At 39.4% G+C, this 18,951-nt stretch overlaps 1 protein-coding gene across 2 annotated transcripts in view; it reads right to left on the minus strand.

Annotated features, from left to right (window-relative positions):
* Positions 1-13,090: 13,090 nt before the first annotated feature.
* Positions 13,091-18,951, minus strand: part of vwc2l.S (von Willebrand factor C domain containing protein 2 like S homeolog) — a 76,407-nt gene continuing 70,546 nt past the window's right edge. Inside the window, exon 4 of one of the 2 annotated variants that reach the window (XM_018237764.2) lies at positions 13,091-14,807. In XM_018237764.2, coding sequence (XP_018093253.1) covers positions 14,659-14,807 — 149 coding nt within the window. In that variant the 3' untranslated portion in view covers positions 13,091-14,658. The remainder of the gene's footprint in view (positions 14,808-18,951) is intronic. The other variant, XM_041578153.1, reaches the window with a different exon arrangement.

Genomic DNA, 18,951 nt, shown 5'->3' on the forward strand with positions numbered 1-18,951 from the left:
GTATGTCTTTCATTTCCCAGGAACATCTTAGAACTGGGGTGTTTTCTGAACAAAGATTTTTAGTGAAGCAGTATTCAGTTGTATGAAATTAAATCAAATGTGAAAAACTGGCTGTGCAAAAATGTGGGTGCCCTTGTAATTTTGCTAATTTGAATGCATGTAAATGCTCAATACTGATTACACAATACAGTTTTTCAAAGATAATAGGGGAAATATCAGATATTTAAACCTGATAAGAGACCTATCCACAGAGACTCAAGGATGACATTGCTTCCAAAGGTGCATGTACTAAATACTGACCTGAAATAGTAATGAACTTATGCATTTGGTTATTTTGTGGGTATTAACAACTTTGCCTGCAGAAATCTATAGATACAGTAGATAGATGAAAGTAAGAAAGGAAAGAGAATTATCATTGGTGTATGCTATAAACCACCTTGTATAAGTGTCGAGTATGAAGCCCAGCTACTCTTGCAGATACAAGCGGCTTTACAGCTGGGTAAAGTTGTTGCTATGGGTGACTTCAATTATCCAGACATTGACTGGGGTAATGGGGTTGCCAAGACAGAAAAAGCTAGTAGGTTTGTAAATATGCTGAATGACAACTTCTTATTCCAGCTCGTTCAAGAACCTACTAGGAATAACTCTCTTTTGGACCTTGTAATAACTAATAATACTGAACTCATCTCTAACATTTGTGTGGGAGAGCACATAGGCGGATGGTGATTTTTTTGTTTGGGGAGGCTAAAAAATAATTAAGTATCTATATGCAATAAGTCAACAATAGACTTAACAACAATTATTTTATAATTTTGTGTCACACATAAATGGTGTTAACTTTAAAAGTACAACAACATTTTTTAAACCCTTTTAAAAGAAAGATGCACTTTGTAGCAGGGCAAGGTGATATAAAATACATTTTTATAATATAAAATATACTTTTTCATCTTCATTCAGTCGCATCGCTTTCCCTCTGTTTGAGCACTTAAAGGGCACCTGTTGGGCAAAAATATTATCCCCAACCAAAGGAGTGGGCTAATAGAGCCTGCACTCCGGTTGGGGGTTACTATTTTTTAAAAAAAAAAAAAAATTGCCCCCTGCCAGTGATTGGACACTACGGGAGGGAGCTCCCGGTGTAAGCGACCATGTTGTACATAGAGCATGCACATAAAGAGTCACATGCATAATTAGTAAGTTCGCTCATTATGCACATGCGTGTGCCCCAACATGGCCCGATCGTCAGGGCCGCCATCAGGGGGGGACAGGGGGGACAAGTGTCCCGGGCATGAAGGGGGGCCCGGCAGTACTGCAGTTTTGAAAGAGCCGGGCCACCTTGAGAGCGCCAAAGCCGTGCGGCCATTTTCTAAGTCCCAAACAGCTGAAATTCGGAAGTGCTGAAAAGCCAAACAGCCGAAGGACCCGAAGCCACCAAAACAGCCGAACTCCTGAAGCGGCAAAAAGACCCGCGGTCATGAAAACAGACGAAAATTGAAGTTCTGAAGCAGCAAAAAGACCCGAAATCACAAAAGCAGGCGAAGTTGAAGTCCTGAAGCCACGAGTTCAATTTTACTGAAAAATTTGTGTGTTTTTTTTTATCCCCTTGCCACCAATTTATTATTTTAATATTCTATAGGCCCCTGCCACCAATGTTTTTTTTTTTTTTTTAAAAATTTTGGGGCTCCAATTTTTTTAACTTGTAAGGGGGGCCCTAGCACCAATGTTTTTTTTAAAAAATATTCTTTGGGGCCACAATTTTTTTTAACTTGTAAGGGGGGCCCTGGCGCCAATTTTTTAAAAAAAATATTTCTTGGGGCCCCAATTTTTTTTAACTTGTAAGGGGGGCCCTGGCGCCATTGTTTTTTTTTGAAAAATAGTTTTTGGGGCCCTAATTTTTTTTACATTGTAAGGGGGGCCTCGGCACCAATGTTTTTTTTTAACTTATAAGGGGGCCCTGACCATCAATAGCTTTTTATTGTGTTTGGTGGGGGGGGTTACTTTTTTAGCGCTGATGTCTGTGTGATCTTTGGGCAGGATCTGGCTTGGGTGCCAGTGTGGAAAATTTTGTTGTATGGGGCTCCATGATTTTGCGTACCAGGAGCTCCCTCCCGGTGCTGGTGGCCTTGCGCTGGCAGGGGGGTGGGATTTTAAAAAAAAACTAATGTTACCCTCAACTGGACTGTGGGCTCTCTTTGCCCTTTAATATTAGATGAATTCAATACTCACAGCTACCTTAAACTCAGCTCCCAGTATGTTATTTTTTTTGTCCCACAGGGACCAGCAGGCCCAGCCCTCACATCACTTCAGCACACTTCATTTGCTGCATTTCCAAAACTTTTTAAGCCCCCAAAATAACCCCTCCAACTAAAACATTCCCCCATAAATCCCAGTAGAATTCATATTCCTGCCTCCCCACACTCCGTTCCCAGCAAGATTAACTCTTACAGCCACAAAAGACTCATTGTCTCAACCTAAGACTTGTGTCTGTATTAGTATTTGGTATTCTAGAAATCCACAAACAACTCCTTCAGCTCACATATACAACAAAATCATATATGAAGAAATGCAGCCACATTTAATGCATGAATAGCAGGATGATTATTATTAATAGATTATATTTCACACCTTCTGCTGCTCTGAGCTTCAGTTTCCCTGCACTGTAGATTTAGCTCCGTGTAGCACCTCCCCCTGCTGGCCGGCCAATTGTTCTTGGAAGCAGGGCAGGGAAGAGCAATAGATTCTGAGCCAAGGAATCAAGGAACAAATCCTGAGACAGCAAGATGGAGTATATCAGGCTTGATTGTTACTGTCTTACTTATCACTTCTCTATCACACCCTTCCCACGGAACTTTGACAGTGCCCGTGCTACATTAATCGCTTTTAATTAGAACCTTCTCCAGCACAATATTTCAGACAAGGTAGGGTACATTTACAATGGACAAAGGTTTCGGAAGGCTTAGCCTTCCCAAGCCTTAATTAAAATCCGCCTATGGGAGAGCATTTAGGGAATAGTGATCATAACATGGTCTCCTTTGAGATTCTGTTGCAGAAGCAATTCTATAAGGGAGTAACTTAAACGCTAAATGTCATCATACTTTGACAGTATAAAGGCATCTCTGCAACATATTAAGTGGGAAATGCTGCTTAATAAGTATACTTGTCAGTATTTTCCCCTTGTAAGCAAGGAATGACGTTGCAAAGCAAAACCTTTTTGGTTCAACAGAAGTGTTGGAGTTGAGGTGGGTAAGAAAAGACGTGCTTTTAAGGCTTTCAAGTTAGCTGGTACAGCCGAAACATTTATAAGGTACAAGGAGGCCAATAAATCATGCAAAGAAGCTATAAGGCAGGCTAAAATTGATATAGAAAAGGATATTGCAGCAAGCAGTAAAACAAATCAAAAATTATTTTTTTAAATATATTAATAGTAAAAAAATTAAGCAGGAAGGGATGGGACCTTTAAAATCAGAGGGGGGTCAGCTGGTTGATGAAAACAAAATAAAAGCGCAGATTCTGAACTCATATTTTTCGTCTGTCTACACAAATGAGGAACCAGTTAATGAAGGTTTATAGTCCCAATTCCAGTAATACAACTAATGATGCATGGTTCACACATGAGGAAATTCAAAAAGGGCTAGAGCATGTTAAGATAAACAAAGGTCCGGGGCCAGATGGTATTCATCCCAGGGTACTTAGCGAGCTTAGCTCTGTGAATGCCAAACCTCTTCACTTAATTTTTCAGGATTCATTGAGGTCTGGCATAGTGCCGAGAGACTGGCGAATTGCTAATGTGGTGCCTCTATTCAAAAAAGGATCCCGTTCTCAGCCTCAAAACTATAGCCCAGTTAGTATGACATCAGTGGTAGGAAAGCCTTTCGAAGGGTTAATAGAGGATAAGATACTGGACTTGAGAGTGTGGGCCAGCATGGTAATAGATCTTGCCAGACTAACTTAATTTCTTTTTCTGAGAAGGTAAGCAGGGACCTCGATTCTGGGATGGCAGTGGATGTGATCTACTTAGACTTTGCTAAAGCATTTGATACAGTGCCACACAGAAGGTTACTGGTTAAATTAAGGAATGTTGGCCTGGAACATAGTTTTTGTACCTGGATTAGAGATGTCGCGAACTGTTCGCCGGCGAACTTGTTCGCGCGAACATCGGGTGTTCGCGCTCGCCGGAAGTTCGCGAACGTCGCGCGACGTTCGCCATTTTGGGTTCGCCATTGTTGGCGCTTTTTTTTGCCCTCTCACCCCAGACCAGCAGGTACATGGCAGCCAATCAGGAAGCTCTCCCCTGGACCACTCCCCTTCCCTATAAAAACCGAAGCCCTGCAGCGTTTTTTCACTCTGCCTGTGTGTGCTGAAGAGATAGTGTAGGGAGAGAGCTGCTGCCTGTTAGTGATTTCAGGGACAGTTGAAAGTTTGCTGGCTAGTAATCGTTTTGATACTGCTCTGTTATTGGAGGGACAGAAGTCTGCAGGGGTTTGAGGGACATTTAAGCTTAGGTAGCTTTGCTGGCTAGTAATCTACCTTCTACTGCAGTGCTCTGTATGTAGCTGCAGTGGGCAGCTGTCCTGCTTCAGATCTCATCTGCTGACTGCTGCAATAACAGTAGTCCTTGTAAGGACTGCTTTTATTTATTTTTTTGTTGTTTTACTACTACTACTACTACTACTACTACTACTACTACTACTACTATAAGAGCCCAGTGCTATTAGTCTAGCAGTGTTGGGGAGTGGGACTGGTGTCCCTGAAATCACTAACAGCTCTCCCCCTACACTATCTCTTCCAAGCACACACAGGCAGATTTTTCAGATACATTTTTGCCCTTGATCCCCCTCTGGCATGCCACTGTCCAGGTCGTTGCACCCTTTAAACAACTTTAAAATCATTTTTCTGGCCAGAAATGTCTTTTCTAGATGTTAAAGTTCGCCTTCCCATTGAAGTCTATGGGGTTCGCGAACCGTTCGCGAACCGCTCGCATTTTTGCGCAAGTTCGCGAATATGTTCGCGAACTTTTTTTCCGACGTTCGCTACATCCCTAACCTGGATAGAGAACTGGCTAAAAGATAGATTACAAAGAGTGGTGGTAAATGGAACATATTCTAACTGGACCAGTGTTCAGGGCTCTGTACTATGTCCCTTGCTTTTCATTTTGTTTATTAATGCCCCAGAGGTGGGCATTGAAAGTACTGTTTCTATTTTTGCAGATGATACTAAATTGTGCAGAACTATAGGTTCCATGCAGGTTGCTGCCACTTTGCAAAGTGATTTGTCTAAATTGGAAAACTGGGCAGCAAACTGGGAAATGAGGTTCAATGTTGATAAATGCAAGGTTATGCACTTTGGCAAAAATAATATAAAAGCAAGTTATACACTAAATGGCAGTGTGTTTGGAGTTTCCTTAAAGGAGAAGGATCTTGGGGTTTTTGTAGACAAGAAGTTGTCTAATTCTGGGCAGTGTCATTCTGTGGCTACTAAAGCAAATAAAGTTCTGTCTTGCATAAAAAAGGGCATTAACTCAAGGGATGAAAACATAATTATGCCTCTTTATAGGTTCCTGGTAAGGCCTCATCTGGAGTATGCAGTGCAGTTTTGGACTCCAGTCCTTAAGAGGGATATAAATGAGCTGGAGAGAGTGCACAGAGGTGCAACTAAACTGGTTAGAGGGATGGAAGACTTAAATTATGAGGGTAGACTGTCAAGGTTGGGGTTGTTTTCTCTGGAAAAAAGGCGCTTGCGAGGGGACATGATTACACTTTACAAGTACATTAGAGGACATTATAGACAAATGGCAGGGGACCTTTTTACCCATAAAGTGGATCACCGTACCAGAGGCCACCCCTTTAGACTAGAAGAAAAGAACTTTCATTTGAAGCAACGTAGGGGGTTCTTTACAGTCAGGACACAGTCTAACTATACTGATCCACCATTAAGCTCAGGGACTGAGCCCTGAACTAAATCTTTCCAGTTTTAGCAGCCTGACAGTTAGAAACATTAACAAGCGTGCATCCCACAGACTAGTTGCATTAACCTAACTTACCAGGAATATCTTAGAGAACAAACTTGAAGTTTGCTCAGATTTCACAATATTGGTCTTTGCACTGACCACCATTGTTTGGGAACCTGCGTTGGGTGCCTTACCGCTGCCTTCTTTGCATTATACTCCACTCTTTTTTTCTCATTGGTTAAACAGATGTCTGTCAGGCTATACAAAGATGAACAGAAGGAAGCTAGGCACAGAATATATATATATATATATATATATATATATATATATATATATATATATATATATATATATATATATATATATATATATATATAATGTGTGTGTGTGTGCTTGTTCCTGCAGTGGTGCGGCTGGTGCCAAATCCACCGTTGTCCATATCTGAGACCTTACTCTCATTTCAAAGATCTTCAATATTTATAACAGCATATAATGCCACCTGGCAACAAATGGTTCCTATGAAAAATCCGTTGCCAGGTGCGCCTTCTGAACTTCAATATTTACATTGTAAGTTGTGTAAGCACAAGTAAAGTTATGAAAGAGCACATGGACCAATTTACACCTTTGTTCTCCAGCAGCACTGTCTTCAAATTTCTCTTTAACTTCTGTCAGATTCAAGGTTACTGGATATTTAATGCCTGTAGACAGTGGCTAATTTTATACGCATATAAATAAGAGGATATTGATTTTTTTTTCACCCCCCTTACTTGAAGTGAACACACAGCGAGGCTTTGAAATGCTGCAGATTTCTGCATCTAACGTGCAGCCCTAAATCAGGAATTGGTGTGTATGTGGGTAGGAGGGGGTTATTTACAGAGGAGCTTTGGAATATACCTGAACTCATTCACTATCATAACTGGCTTAAAAACTTTTTCATACTTGGCTGTTTAATAAATAGGATTGGACTCACAGTGTCTTTTGTCTGTTTCGGAAGCTGTTATTTGTGCATATGTTGGCCTTTGAGGCATAACATTATTACAATTACCCTGTATTATACTTTGTATGGTGCTGACATATTCCAGAGTACTGTTCATGTTTATATTTAATTCATACAACTGCAAATAATAATGGTGAATTTGGGGTTCTCCAAACCCCCTACTGAAAATTAGGGGCTTGGGAATGTTTATAATATCTATACAGCAATACAGCTAATGGATTCTAGTGGATTCTAAATAAGCACATGCATTACTAGGGTTGGCAGCTCTCTCTTTTACACTGGCCACATATAAATTCCATATGTTCTAGTGCTTAAGGACAATTAAAATAGAACCCCATACTGTGTAGACTCCAGGTCAGTGTTCCCCCTAAATGAATCGTTTATTAGCTATACGGCAGATTAACTTTATTTGCATGTATATTTACAGATGATCCTGCAGGCTTAAACATAAGTGCATAGGACAGATCAGCTTTGCCTGCTACAGAGACTTGGTGGTCTATAAAATGGCTTATTGGACCCAGTTAAAAAGAACAGACATTAGCTGGTTGTTAAAATTCAATTACCATGTGTTAGTTAGCGGACAACTCCAAACATAGACTCATCCCTTTTGCAGAGAGGGTTAAGAAGCAGAGATATGCAGAACCTGGGAATTCCTGGAAGCAAAACACGGATCCTTCACCACGAGTGACAATTAATCGATACAGCTCAACAAATTAAATTGGATCTGCAGCTGAATGTCTGAATGGCGGCCATTGACATATTGCTGTGCTGACACAGCCTATGATTAATTAGAAGTGGAATACCAAGTATTTAAAAGGCCTCAATAGTTCTTTTAGAAAACCCAGGAGCTTCCAGCTAACATGACTTAAGTTAAACAACCTCTAACCAGGATTTTCATGTTTCTCCTCAGTTTTAAAAGTTATATCTTTATTGGTTAATCATATGAGGGTTCTATACTTAAATGGCTTTCTTCTCTTGTCAGATGCAACTGTCTGGTGATGAGCTATTAATTACACAGTCCCTTGGACCTTTACTTACGTAGATGCTAAATTGCAACAGCATAAATAAAAGTTGTGATTGGTTGCTCTGGGTAACTTCAATGGTGCAATTTAGAGCATCTCTGAATTCAGCCGACCGTATGTAGGTTGTTTCTTAATTGGGTTGATTTTGATTTGTGGCTGTAATAAATAGGCATTGGTTCAAATTCCCCTATCATCCTAACCTGCTTAACTACTGGTTCTGTTTTTGCAATTTTGTACTCTGAATGCACTCAGTAACCTAGCACCTGTTGAGATAAAGAGGCCTAAGTGGATCCACAGAGAGACAGTTATTCTATAAACATCTGAGCAAAGGTCACAAATCTGCTGCTGATATATTCAGAGGTTATTGATGCCTGTGTAAGAATGTTGCATTGAGACAGAGACTTTTCAGCTCCCAGGGGCAAAAAAGACTGTGCCGTCACTGTCGCAAGTCAGATTTAGATGCATGAGTAGTCTAAGGGGACAGCTGAATGATGCTCCAGCAGAATGCTTTATCAGAAAAAAAAACAACCAATTACTGGGGATCATCACACTTGTGAGTGGATTACAATACATCCTTATTCATTAGCAACCTTGCATAACCTTTGCATATAGCACTCTCTTTACTAAATCAGTGTCAGGTGCTGGTGTAGTAACTGCCATGCAGGGATCACTATGGTTAATTTCCTCTATGTATTGAAAACCATCTACTTAATACAGTATTCCTGGTACCTGGCAGTTTAGTATTTCCCATTGGTCCATGGAGTCTTTGACCATTTCCTGTTAGCTTCAAGGCATGCAAGCAGAGTGTTGTCCTGTGTAAGTCAGAGATCAAAATCAGAAGAGATAGGGTAGGTGATACCTTTTATTGGCTAATTTAGTAGATAATAAATTTGAGATTTCGGGACTACATGTGTCTTTGCTTCTGGCATGATAAAATGCCTACACCAGGAATCTAAGTTAGCCAATAAAAGATATCACCTACCCTATATTTTCTACCTTCTGTGCAGTGATTGTTACATTCTGGCTCTTCTTCTTTGTCTCCATCTTCTGATCAAGTTGGATGTCTGTTGTGTAGTCTGGTTTCAACAAGGGCCCAGTAAACCCCCTTTAGAGAAGTTGGGGACCCTAGTGAACAAGGGTAGACAGCAGTAGGATAGCTCTGTTATAGTATGTTCTAGGAAAGGCAGATTAGCTAGAAAGAGCAGTCTTGTGCTACACCTATGCCCTGAGGCATAACTAGTCTAATGTGAAGGGATCACAGTAAGAACAGTTCAGGCTTAATAGTCAGATCACTAGCTGATCCCAAAGACGTATCTTACAACCTGCGAAGTCTCTCCACAGTGGTGTAAATGTTAAGCTTTGTATTTGATTACTACTGCCCAGCATTGAACCTCTGGGTCTTAATATTGCATCAGCTGAGAGGTGTAGTTGCACAAAACCACTCACATCTCCATATATCAATGGCCCAGCTGAGAAAAGGAGTCCAGTGTAGCCGATGTTCTATGCTACAAAACTGTATTCTGGGCCAGGTTGGGGTTACACATGTTTTATTTTTTATCAGAGTAGAGAGCTGTACTGGGGCCTTGATGTACAGGCTTCCCTGAGTTTAAGATTTTGTAGAGGCATTCTTTCTGTCCAAAGTAAGGTTGCCATCCAGCCAGTTCTTGGCCAGTGTCAATTCAACCAGCAGAAACAATAGATCACAGTAATGTATTAATTTGATGACAGGTATGTTTTTTTCAGAAAATGTGTAAACCCTGGTCTTCAATATATATATATTTTACACTGCAGATCCAAGTAGTTGATGTCAACACTGAGAATATTGGCAGTTGAAGGTAATCAGTGGTTGGTGGCTATTCCTTGCTTTTAACTGGTCTCACTTCTTCATTTTATTCAGAATAAGGTCACATCACAACCACTTCTTAAGATGATTTTCTAAACTCTTACTGCAGAGCACAAGATCACCAGAACCCACAAAATATTGCTGGTGGAGGTTACAAGTTGCATGTGCAGCATTTACAGCAAATTAATACCATATCATACCATGTCTCCTGTGTATAATGTGTGTAAAAACCATAAAACAGGTGTTTTGTACAGTATTTTCAGTATATATGAAGGCATTTTGGCCTTCTTTGCTTTGGCAATATAATGGGACGCTTGCAAAACAAAAAGAATGTCAGGCTGTAATTTATTCAGCATCTTTTGCTTACTATTCCTGCCACTTTGAGCACATTGTTAGAATTAAGAAGCCTAGCAATAGACATGACAACCATCAGTCTGTAGTCAACAGTCTTCCTGTGTATTAGGCACCATTCTGGGATGGGTTGGTACCAAGACATGAGGCCAATCAGTAGATAAAGTCTATTTGTGCAGATACAAGGAGCTGTAGTTCAACAACAGCTGACAGGCTACAAACTTAAAGGAAAAATAACTCCCAAATAAGAAAAGCCCCTACCTCCTACCCTAGGTAGTACCCCATCTCTGCTTCCTCCCCACTTAGTTTGTTACCCCTGAAATTGTCCCTAAGCGTTTGATAACGTATTAGTGCAGAGTAAGCACAGTGGAGCTCATGGGCGTCATCTTCCAGATCTCTGGTCTTCTTCGGGTCCTCTTCCTTCCCTGAAGGTCCCCATAGACGCAAAACTTTTTCTTGCCGAACGACCGATTTTAGCGAAGTCCGACCAATCCTTCGAAATTATTGTGTGGTTAATGGGATTCGAACGATCGTACATCTTACAATTTTTCGGCCAACATCTGTCAGAAAATTGATCGGCCAGGTTAAAAAATCTTTATCGGTCCCAGTGCAATCTATCTGTGTTTGCAGGGACAAGCAGACAGCTACCCTTTGTTTTCCTGGCAAATGGTCTTTTTAGTTGATGGACAATCCGCACGATCGTACGATAATTCGAGATAATCGTGGTCTCACGATGACGATCGGATCTTTTAAAAATCTTTACATCTATGGCCAGCATTAGGCAATATCTGGCAATTTTGGTGCATGTCCAATTGCTATGAACCAGAAGACTGCTCCAACTGCGCATGCACCAATATGGCGCTCACTTACAGAAGAAGACCGGAGATCCGGAAGGTGGTGCCCATGAGCTCCACTGCGCTTAATACGCACCAATATGTGAGCAAACTCTTGGGGGCATTTTCTGGGGTAACTAACTAGCGGCTAGTAGATAGCGGCTTTTCTTATTGGGGATGGTTTAGTTCTCCTTTAAAATTCGAGATCTACAGTATATATGATAAAATGAAAATGCCAAAGGAACAGTTAAAAGAGTAGGCCCTGTCTTTCAGTCCAACAAAACAGAAAAGTCTCACATCAGAACTGTGGATGTTGGTAAACACAACTTTTATATTTAACAAAATATTTTTTAATAATTTATTTTAGTCGCATCAAATATTGTTAAGCGAGGCCCATAAAATTTACACAGTCGTGCACAGAAGACAGCGCCTCGTCACTGTTCAGGCACACTCTTATTTCAGGATGTTGACACTAGACAGCTGATACATTAGATTGGTAAGTTACCCATTGCTGCTGGAGCAGTCAGAGGGGAAGATACACTGATGTGTAGATAATAACATATTAAAATAGTTCATATAGTTAGAAATAACCGGTATCTGTAACAACATGAAATGGGTAGATTGATATGAATGGAAAAGCTAATATGGCACATATTTCTCAAAAATATACCATTTGATTTCCTTTTTATATGCACTATGGCTTTCACTTTCCTGCCTTATTTATGTCAAACAGGGAGACAAATATAGTTACCATTTTTACTTTAAAAAACCTTAACCCTTTAAGTGTTGGCTGCTTTTCCTGTAAGCCAGATCAATCCTATATTTAACAGAAAGGGAAACAGGAAACATAGAATCCACTGCCCTGGGGTTAGATTATATGATCGACTGTATAAAGGGTAAAATGCAAACTATATACAGGTAGGGGACCCAGAATCCAGAAATCCTGAAAGCTCCGAATTACAGCAGGGTCATCTCCCATAGACTCCATATTATCCAAATAATCCAAATTTTAAAAAACTATTTTCTTTTTCTGTGTAATAATAGAACAGTAGCTTGTACTTGATCCAAACTAAGATATAATTAATCTTATTGGATGTAAAATCAGCCTATTGGGTTTATTTAATGTTTACATGATTTTCTAGTAGGCTTAAGATATGAAGATCCAAATTATGGAAAGATCCGTTATCCAGAAAGCATCAGGTCCCAAGCATTCTTGATAACAGATCCCATACCTGTATATATAAAATGGCCATTTACAGACAGAAGTGCAGGAACATTCCCCTTTCTACTAATGCAGACAGTGTTTTCTTATGGGGTTTGGTTGTGTTGGATTTGTGCATTGGCAAAGACAGGACTGGCCTGCAACCCCAATGATGCAGTTTGCACAAAATCACCATTAGGTATAGAGCAAGGGATCATTTCAGCCTCTGCCATCTCCCATTCCCAGACTTGTGTGTCTGCCTTTGTGCCTTGCCCTTGCCGAACACAGGCAACACTGTATTTATGGAGTAGACGTTGATCTCTGCTCTCCCGAAATGGAGTGCAAAGACCTGCAGCAATTCATCTGGGGTAGAAGGCAGGTGCAGTTAAGGTTCCCATTATTATTTGGCCAGCCTGGCCAGAAAATCACCAGCTAAGGCTGGGGCCAATATTACAAATTTACCAGCATTGTACTTACCAATACATTTGTCATACAGTATGACTCCCTTCCCTGACATCCTCCTCCCAGTGATTACCCCTCTTAAGGTCAACCTCTGCACCGCCAATTTTCCCCACACATGATATCATTGCCCTACCCACAAGTGACGCCACCATCCAGTCCCCCTCAAAGGATGGTATTATTCAGGAAATAAGACGTCAACCCTATGCGCGATGTACAAAAACATAGTAGATTGTGCCCATTTTTTGCACTTGCACTTTGCCTTCCATGTCATAAATAAAGTGTTGCTCCTCTAGGAAAGACTAATATTCAGCAAAATGTGTTATTATGGAGTAAACAAAATTGTATCTATATGAACTCTCCAATCAGTGGCCTTGTCTATTTATAATAGCCATACAACTGGAAGGCTGGACATGCTTCCTATTCTGTTGAGCAGGAAGTAGGAAAGAAGATGTGTTTTATTCTTTAGAAAAACAGAATACATTCCAATATTCACAGCAACCATTAGATACCCCTTCATCATTAGGTCCTATCTTCTTTTACATTAGATTGTAGCTGTGTCTTAATATAGCTGAGTTTTACAAAATATTGTTTAGTATAGGAAGTCTGTTTTAGCTATAGTTTCCCTTTAAAGGACCAGTAACATCACAAAAAAGTGCAAAGCACACTCTCCACTATCTGCAGTTTGAAAAATTAATTTAAAAGGAAAACTATCACTGACAGAGGCTGCCCGAATCAATATATAAATTTCTGTTGTCTATGGCTAAACTATAAACAATGGTAGAAATGTAAACAAAGGAAACCTAAACATTCAAAACAAATGAATGTAGATTTGCTCAGACATTATTGCTCATATATTATTTATCTATATTTCAAGATATTAGCAATTTTGACACTGCTGATATAATGAAACTGAAACAACAGCTCCACATGTTGGTTAGCCGAACGTTGGAAGATGTTCTCCTTAGGTAAGACAACAGAAATGTTAGATTACATTTGCACTGTGCTTAGAACAGCAGTCAGAGCAATATTACACTGATTTAAACTGTTTACGTTTCCTTTAACAGTGGTTTGTTCAAAGCCTTAGCTCTGAAGTGAGTATTGTATAAGTTCTGAAGACAAATAAATATCAATGCAGATGAATCATTTCCATGTTTTGATGTTACTGGCCATTTAGCTTAAAGAGACAGGCAGAAGGAACAGTTGTCAGCAGTAATGGGCAAATTCACGGTGAATGTGTGCGTTTCGCCAGGGAATTGTCGCCAGGTTTAATTTTGATGCCCACAAATTGTCAAAATTCACATGAATTTGCCCATCACTAGTTGTCACCACTGGAGATTTGCCACTGAAATTTGGCCCATATTAATTGAAAACAGACAATACATAAAAAAAACTGATGACAAACAATGCGTTTCTACATGAAAAAGACGCACATTTTAAACAAATATAATTCGCCCGGAGCAAATGGTTCTGCAGTGCTCTAAAATCACATTCAAGGCCTTTCTGTAAGCAAAAGTAATCAAACTGTAAACTGTTTAGTTATCCCGAGGCTGTATGCAGGAATGAATCAGAATTTACTTTTGAAAAAGAACATAATGTCCCCCCCCCCTTTTTGTGTGGTCTCTTCTGTGAAAATCATATTCAGTTTCAGGATAATTAAAAACAAAAAACAACATAAAATAACAGGACAAAAGATTGTCAGGTAAATTTGCAAGGACCAATGACGGATCCAAAAGCTTCCTCACAGTGTCACTCTGATTAAACCTTGTCAGCCGTCCCCAGAGGTGGCGGTTAGGTGATCATGAGTTGCCATAAGTTCCTTTGTCATTTGAATGTCTCAATCATTGCAGATCAGCATCGGCACCTAACAATTAATCCTACTTGTTCCTGCATGTTTTCAGTTAAAATTATACTATAATTGACCTTTCCCTTGAGTTATGTGTTCATTTACTGGCTGATCTCTAGAGACATGGTCCATTCTCTCCTCTCTGTCCAATATAGGCACAGTCTATAGGGTTGGCTTTCCTTGACACTCCCTCTTGGAACATTGTGCTGGTTTCCACCAGTCTCCATTGTGGCAATGGCAGATGTTACAGTCATCCACTTTAACCTCTACTCCTGCTGGGATGATGATGGTGCCTGCAAAGCAGTTAGGACCTAAAAGGGAAAAAAACAGGATTACAGAAGAGTTTAGCTATTCCAGCAACTGAAGATAACTGTAAGTAATTTAAGTAATACCAACTGGAGAAGAACAATACGTTCAGGTTTATAAAATTCACCCACTCTCCACTATGGAAATGTATCACCAAACAAGCATTCATTTAATGATACTTATGTGCTCAAATGTGCTTTCTTTGTTAATCCCAACAGTCTAATCAGCAGTGATACATTGAGATCAACCTTAGTCAATGACCAAATACATTTTCCTTTGCTTTAGTAGATGTCTGCTATATCTGTAATGTAAGCACAACCCATATATTAAGGCTTGAGTGCACTGCCCTGTGATTAAAACTTATGGAGTGGATGAACCAATTGTCAGTCAGGGCATGCCCTCCAAGAAGCAATATAATTCTTAATGAATCAGATGAAAGTCGAGTGTAGGACTGGTCAGACTAGGGATGACTTTGACATAGTTGGCCAGCTTAAATATATTGCAATAAATGTACAAATAATTCCTGTTTTCTTTAAAGGGTAAGGCATTTTCTAGTAGGCACAAAATGTCTTAATGTCTTAAATATATTGATAATGGAGTGCAGACGACCTCTTGTATTTGTCTTATGAATTTTGTATGAATTTTGTGGTCACAGCCTCATTGCACCCCTGCTTAGTGGTTTGATAAAAATTATTGGTGAGCATAATATTTCCCCTGTTTGTTATACAGTAGTTTAAACAGGAGCAGTGGCCAGCTTCATGTTGTAGTTCCCACCCTTTCCAGCTATAGTCATAAAAGGGCAACCAAGTTTGGGAGTTTTACTTTGAAAGCAGCAAGTAAGTTGCTTGTAAAACTTAGTCCCTTTGTAAAATGTATAATTAAGCAATTGAATTCTTAATGAATCAGATAAACGTGAGTGTAGAACTGGCCAGAGCAGGGATGACTTTGACGTTGTTGGCCATCTTAAATATATTGCAATATATGGACAAACAATCCCTGTTTTGTTTAAAGGGTAAGGCATTTTTAAGTAGCTTAAAGCACAAAATGTCTCAATTTCTTAAATATATTGATAATGAGTTGAGTGCAGAGGACATCTGTTATTTGTCTGTATGCCCTCCAAGAGATTGCTCCAGTCCAGACTTGTAAAATAGATGAAGGTTTATTTTTTAAATATTACAGCACAAACTCAGCCTAGCCTATATATATGGTTCCAGCTATCCAGCTATCAAGCCATCAAGCATAAAAGCATCACACATTAAGATACTATTTGCAAACCCAGGAGGAGCCCTGACCAAAGCAAAATTACAACGTGTAATTAACAAAATTGTTACTTAAGCTAACAGTATATTCTCATATACTCTGAATATTCTCATGATTTCCTTGGTTGCTCTTTCATATACTGTAGTTATACCCAATTCACTTGAACTGTCTAACAGTATATTTCAATAAAGTATATTCTCATATACTTGGTATATTCTCATGATGCCCTTGGTTGCTCTTTCATATAGTTACATCCAATTCACTTCCACTGTCTTACAGTATATTTCAGCACTTTAATAAATAAATGGTATGTAATCTGCAACCATCCAGCTGTTATTGAATTATATACATCACGGTGCTGTTCAAGAACAGATGAAGGACTGGAGTTAGAATGTTACAAATACATAAGAAGCAGCAGAGATAGAGGAAACATATTCCAAGCATGTTCCAAGCGGAGAGTTAGAATGAATCCCACAGGCTCATGGATCATAACTGCTATCCTGGACCCATATAAATGTTTTCTTCATTGCTATTGCAGTAGCATTACTGCTTTATCACACTACTATATATTTCCTTTAATAGGCACAGTAAGTCCTTAGTCTATAGAGCTTGCAAGTGTTAGAGCCTGGGGTTCAGGCAAATACAGTGACCTGCCCAAGGCAAATATAACTGAGTATGTAGATCCATTATAAAATCACTTGGGCTTTCAGTCCATTTAGAAATCATGTGGATGGCATGAGCCAGGTAACACGCACATAGTCTTATGGCTACTTGTCCTATAGTTGCATGGTTTTCTAATGGATGCTATAACAAACAAGGGATGCTCACAGCATTGTTTACATTTTGCAGTAAGAATGTCCTTAAAGTGGACCTGTCACCCAGACACAAAAATCTGTATAATAAAAGTCCTTTTCAAATTAAACATGAAATCAAATTTCCATTTTTTATTAAAGCATTCATAGCTGTTGTAAGCTCAGTGTCGGACTGGCCCATCGGGATACCAGGAAAAGTCCTGGTGGGCCAAGGTGTCAGTTGGTCCTCATGCTGCTAGACATTTGGCCTATTTCATGGCCATTTCCTATTTTTATACAAAGTGGCTAAATAGATGGAATAACAGGTTATAGTATTATAGTATGTAAAGAAAAGAGACTAGGAGAATTGAGGTTGAATGAGGAGACAAAGAATAATAGTACTAAGAGTGGGCCCCTCGTCTAAGATTAATTGGTAGGTCCCTAGTCTAAGGTTTTTGGATGGGCCCCTGGTGTCCCAGTCCGACACTATGTAAACTCATTTAAAAATCTCAGCTGTCAATCAAATATTACCTGCCCCTCCTCTATGCCTTAGGCATAGAGGCGGGGCAGACAATTACTTTCACTTTCTATTCAGCACTTCACTGCTCTCCGCACATTACCCTATTGTCTTCGCCGTTTAATTGTGGAGCCAGGGCATGGGGATGGACATCAGGTCCCCCATTCTGGTGCACAAACAAGATTATGAGATGATCAAAGACTTGCCTTAATAACACTGTCCACAAATTGGTTTCTGCCTGCTTGCTATAATTATGAATTCCCAGATTGAAGGAAACTAGATTCAAATAATTTATATTGTGTAAATAAAATTCATTTTGCTTGACTAATGTGATAATACAGGATTTTGAATATTTTTTTTGGGTGATGGGTCCCCTTTAAAGTCATTCTAAAGGTGTGTCTTTTAACCCCAAAATATAAAATATTCCATTTACGAACAGCACCAGCAGTATTGAGCTGATTAATGTCATTGACACGCACAAGTCAACACTAGTGATTGTGTAAAAGTAACATTCTTTGATATCTGGAAGAAGAAGGGTTAACATTTCCTTATTTGAAATTGCAGATTTGCTGGGGGTTAATAATAAATTGGTACCACTACGTGGTTTTCCTTTGGTGCTTAAATGCTTTATTTATTTTTTATTTATTTATTTATTCATATATTCATTTAAATGTGTTGCATTCCCATAAGGGGCTTATCTATAAAATATACTAATGCATGTGCAAGCTCTCTCTGGTACATTATTGTTACAAGATCTATTTTATAACTTTATGGAATATGTTTCCCTCAGGGTGACACTTTAATACAAACCTGCATGTTTACTGCATATATTTTACATTGTTACACATGTGTATGGAAAAGCATTCACCCAATACTACCATAAATAGTCTATACTCAATGGCAATCCATGTCTGAGCACAGCTAAGTATATTAAGTATTGAATGGGGGAAATAAATTCAATGTTCCTAGATTTATACCCAGTGTGAGGAATACAATCCAATAAAATGAGGGAAACTCCAAGGCGTCTGAGATCCTAGTTTAATTCCAGAAGCAACTGTGTGATGCTGAGGAAAGCTTCCAGTGAAAAATTGCTGGATATGTTCTAAGGTTAATTGTCGTAGGCCGATAGTAGTCTATACTACATCATTATTTTACAGAATTCAGCATCTACACTGATCAGGATGATATTTCTTAAATTTCCATTGTGGAGTGGAAGTACAGAAGGAAGTAGGTTAGCTAGCATGATGGCACAGTGGTGGTACAGTGGTTGGCATTTCTAGCTTGTATTACTATGGTCCTGATTCTGAAATGGAAACCATGTGCAGAGAGCTGTATGTTTTCTACAAGTCTGTGCGAGTTTCCACAGTCTTTAAAATGTAGTCCACATTCTTTATATAGTTGCTAAATTTATATGATGAAAGTTACTAAGCCTATTATGCATGCATTGTGTGACTGTCTATATAGAAATTAGATTGTAAGCTCCAAGGGAGTAGCCAATGAAAGCCTTTCCACGGGGAAACATATTATTATCTATAAAAACATAGCAGTTGGTTTCTAAGAGGGTGGCTAAGCATCCCTCTT

The sequence above is a fragment of the Xenopus laevis genome, chromosome 9_10S (genome assembly GCF_017654675.1).
Source record: "Xenopus laevis strain J_2021 chromosome 9_10S, Xenopus_laevis_v10.1, whole genome shotgun sequence".
In the NCBI taxonomy this organism is placed as follows: domain Eukaryota; kingdom Metazoa; phylum Chordata; class Amphibia; order Anura; family Pipidae; genus Xenopus; species Xenopus laevis.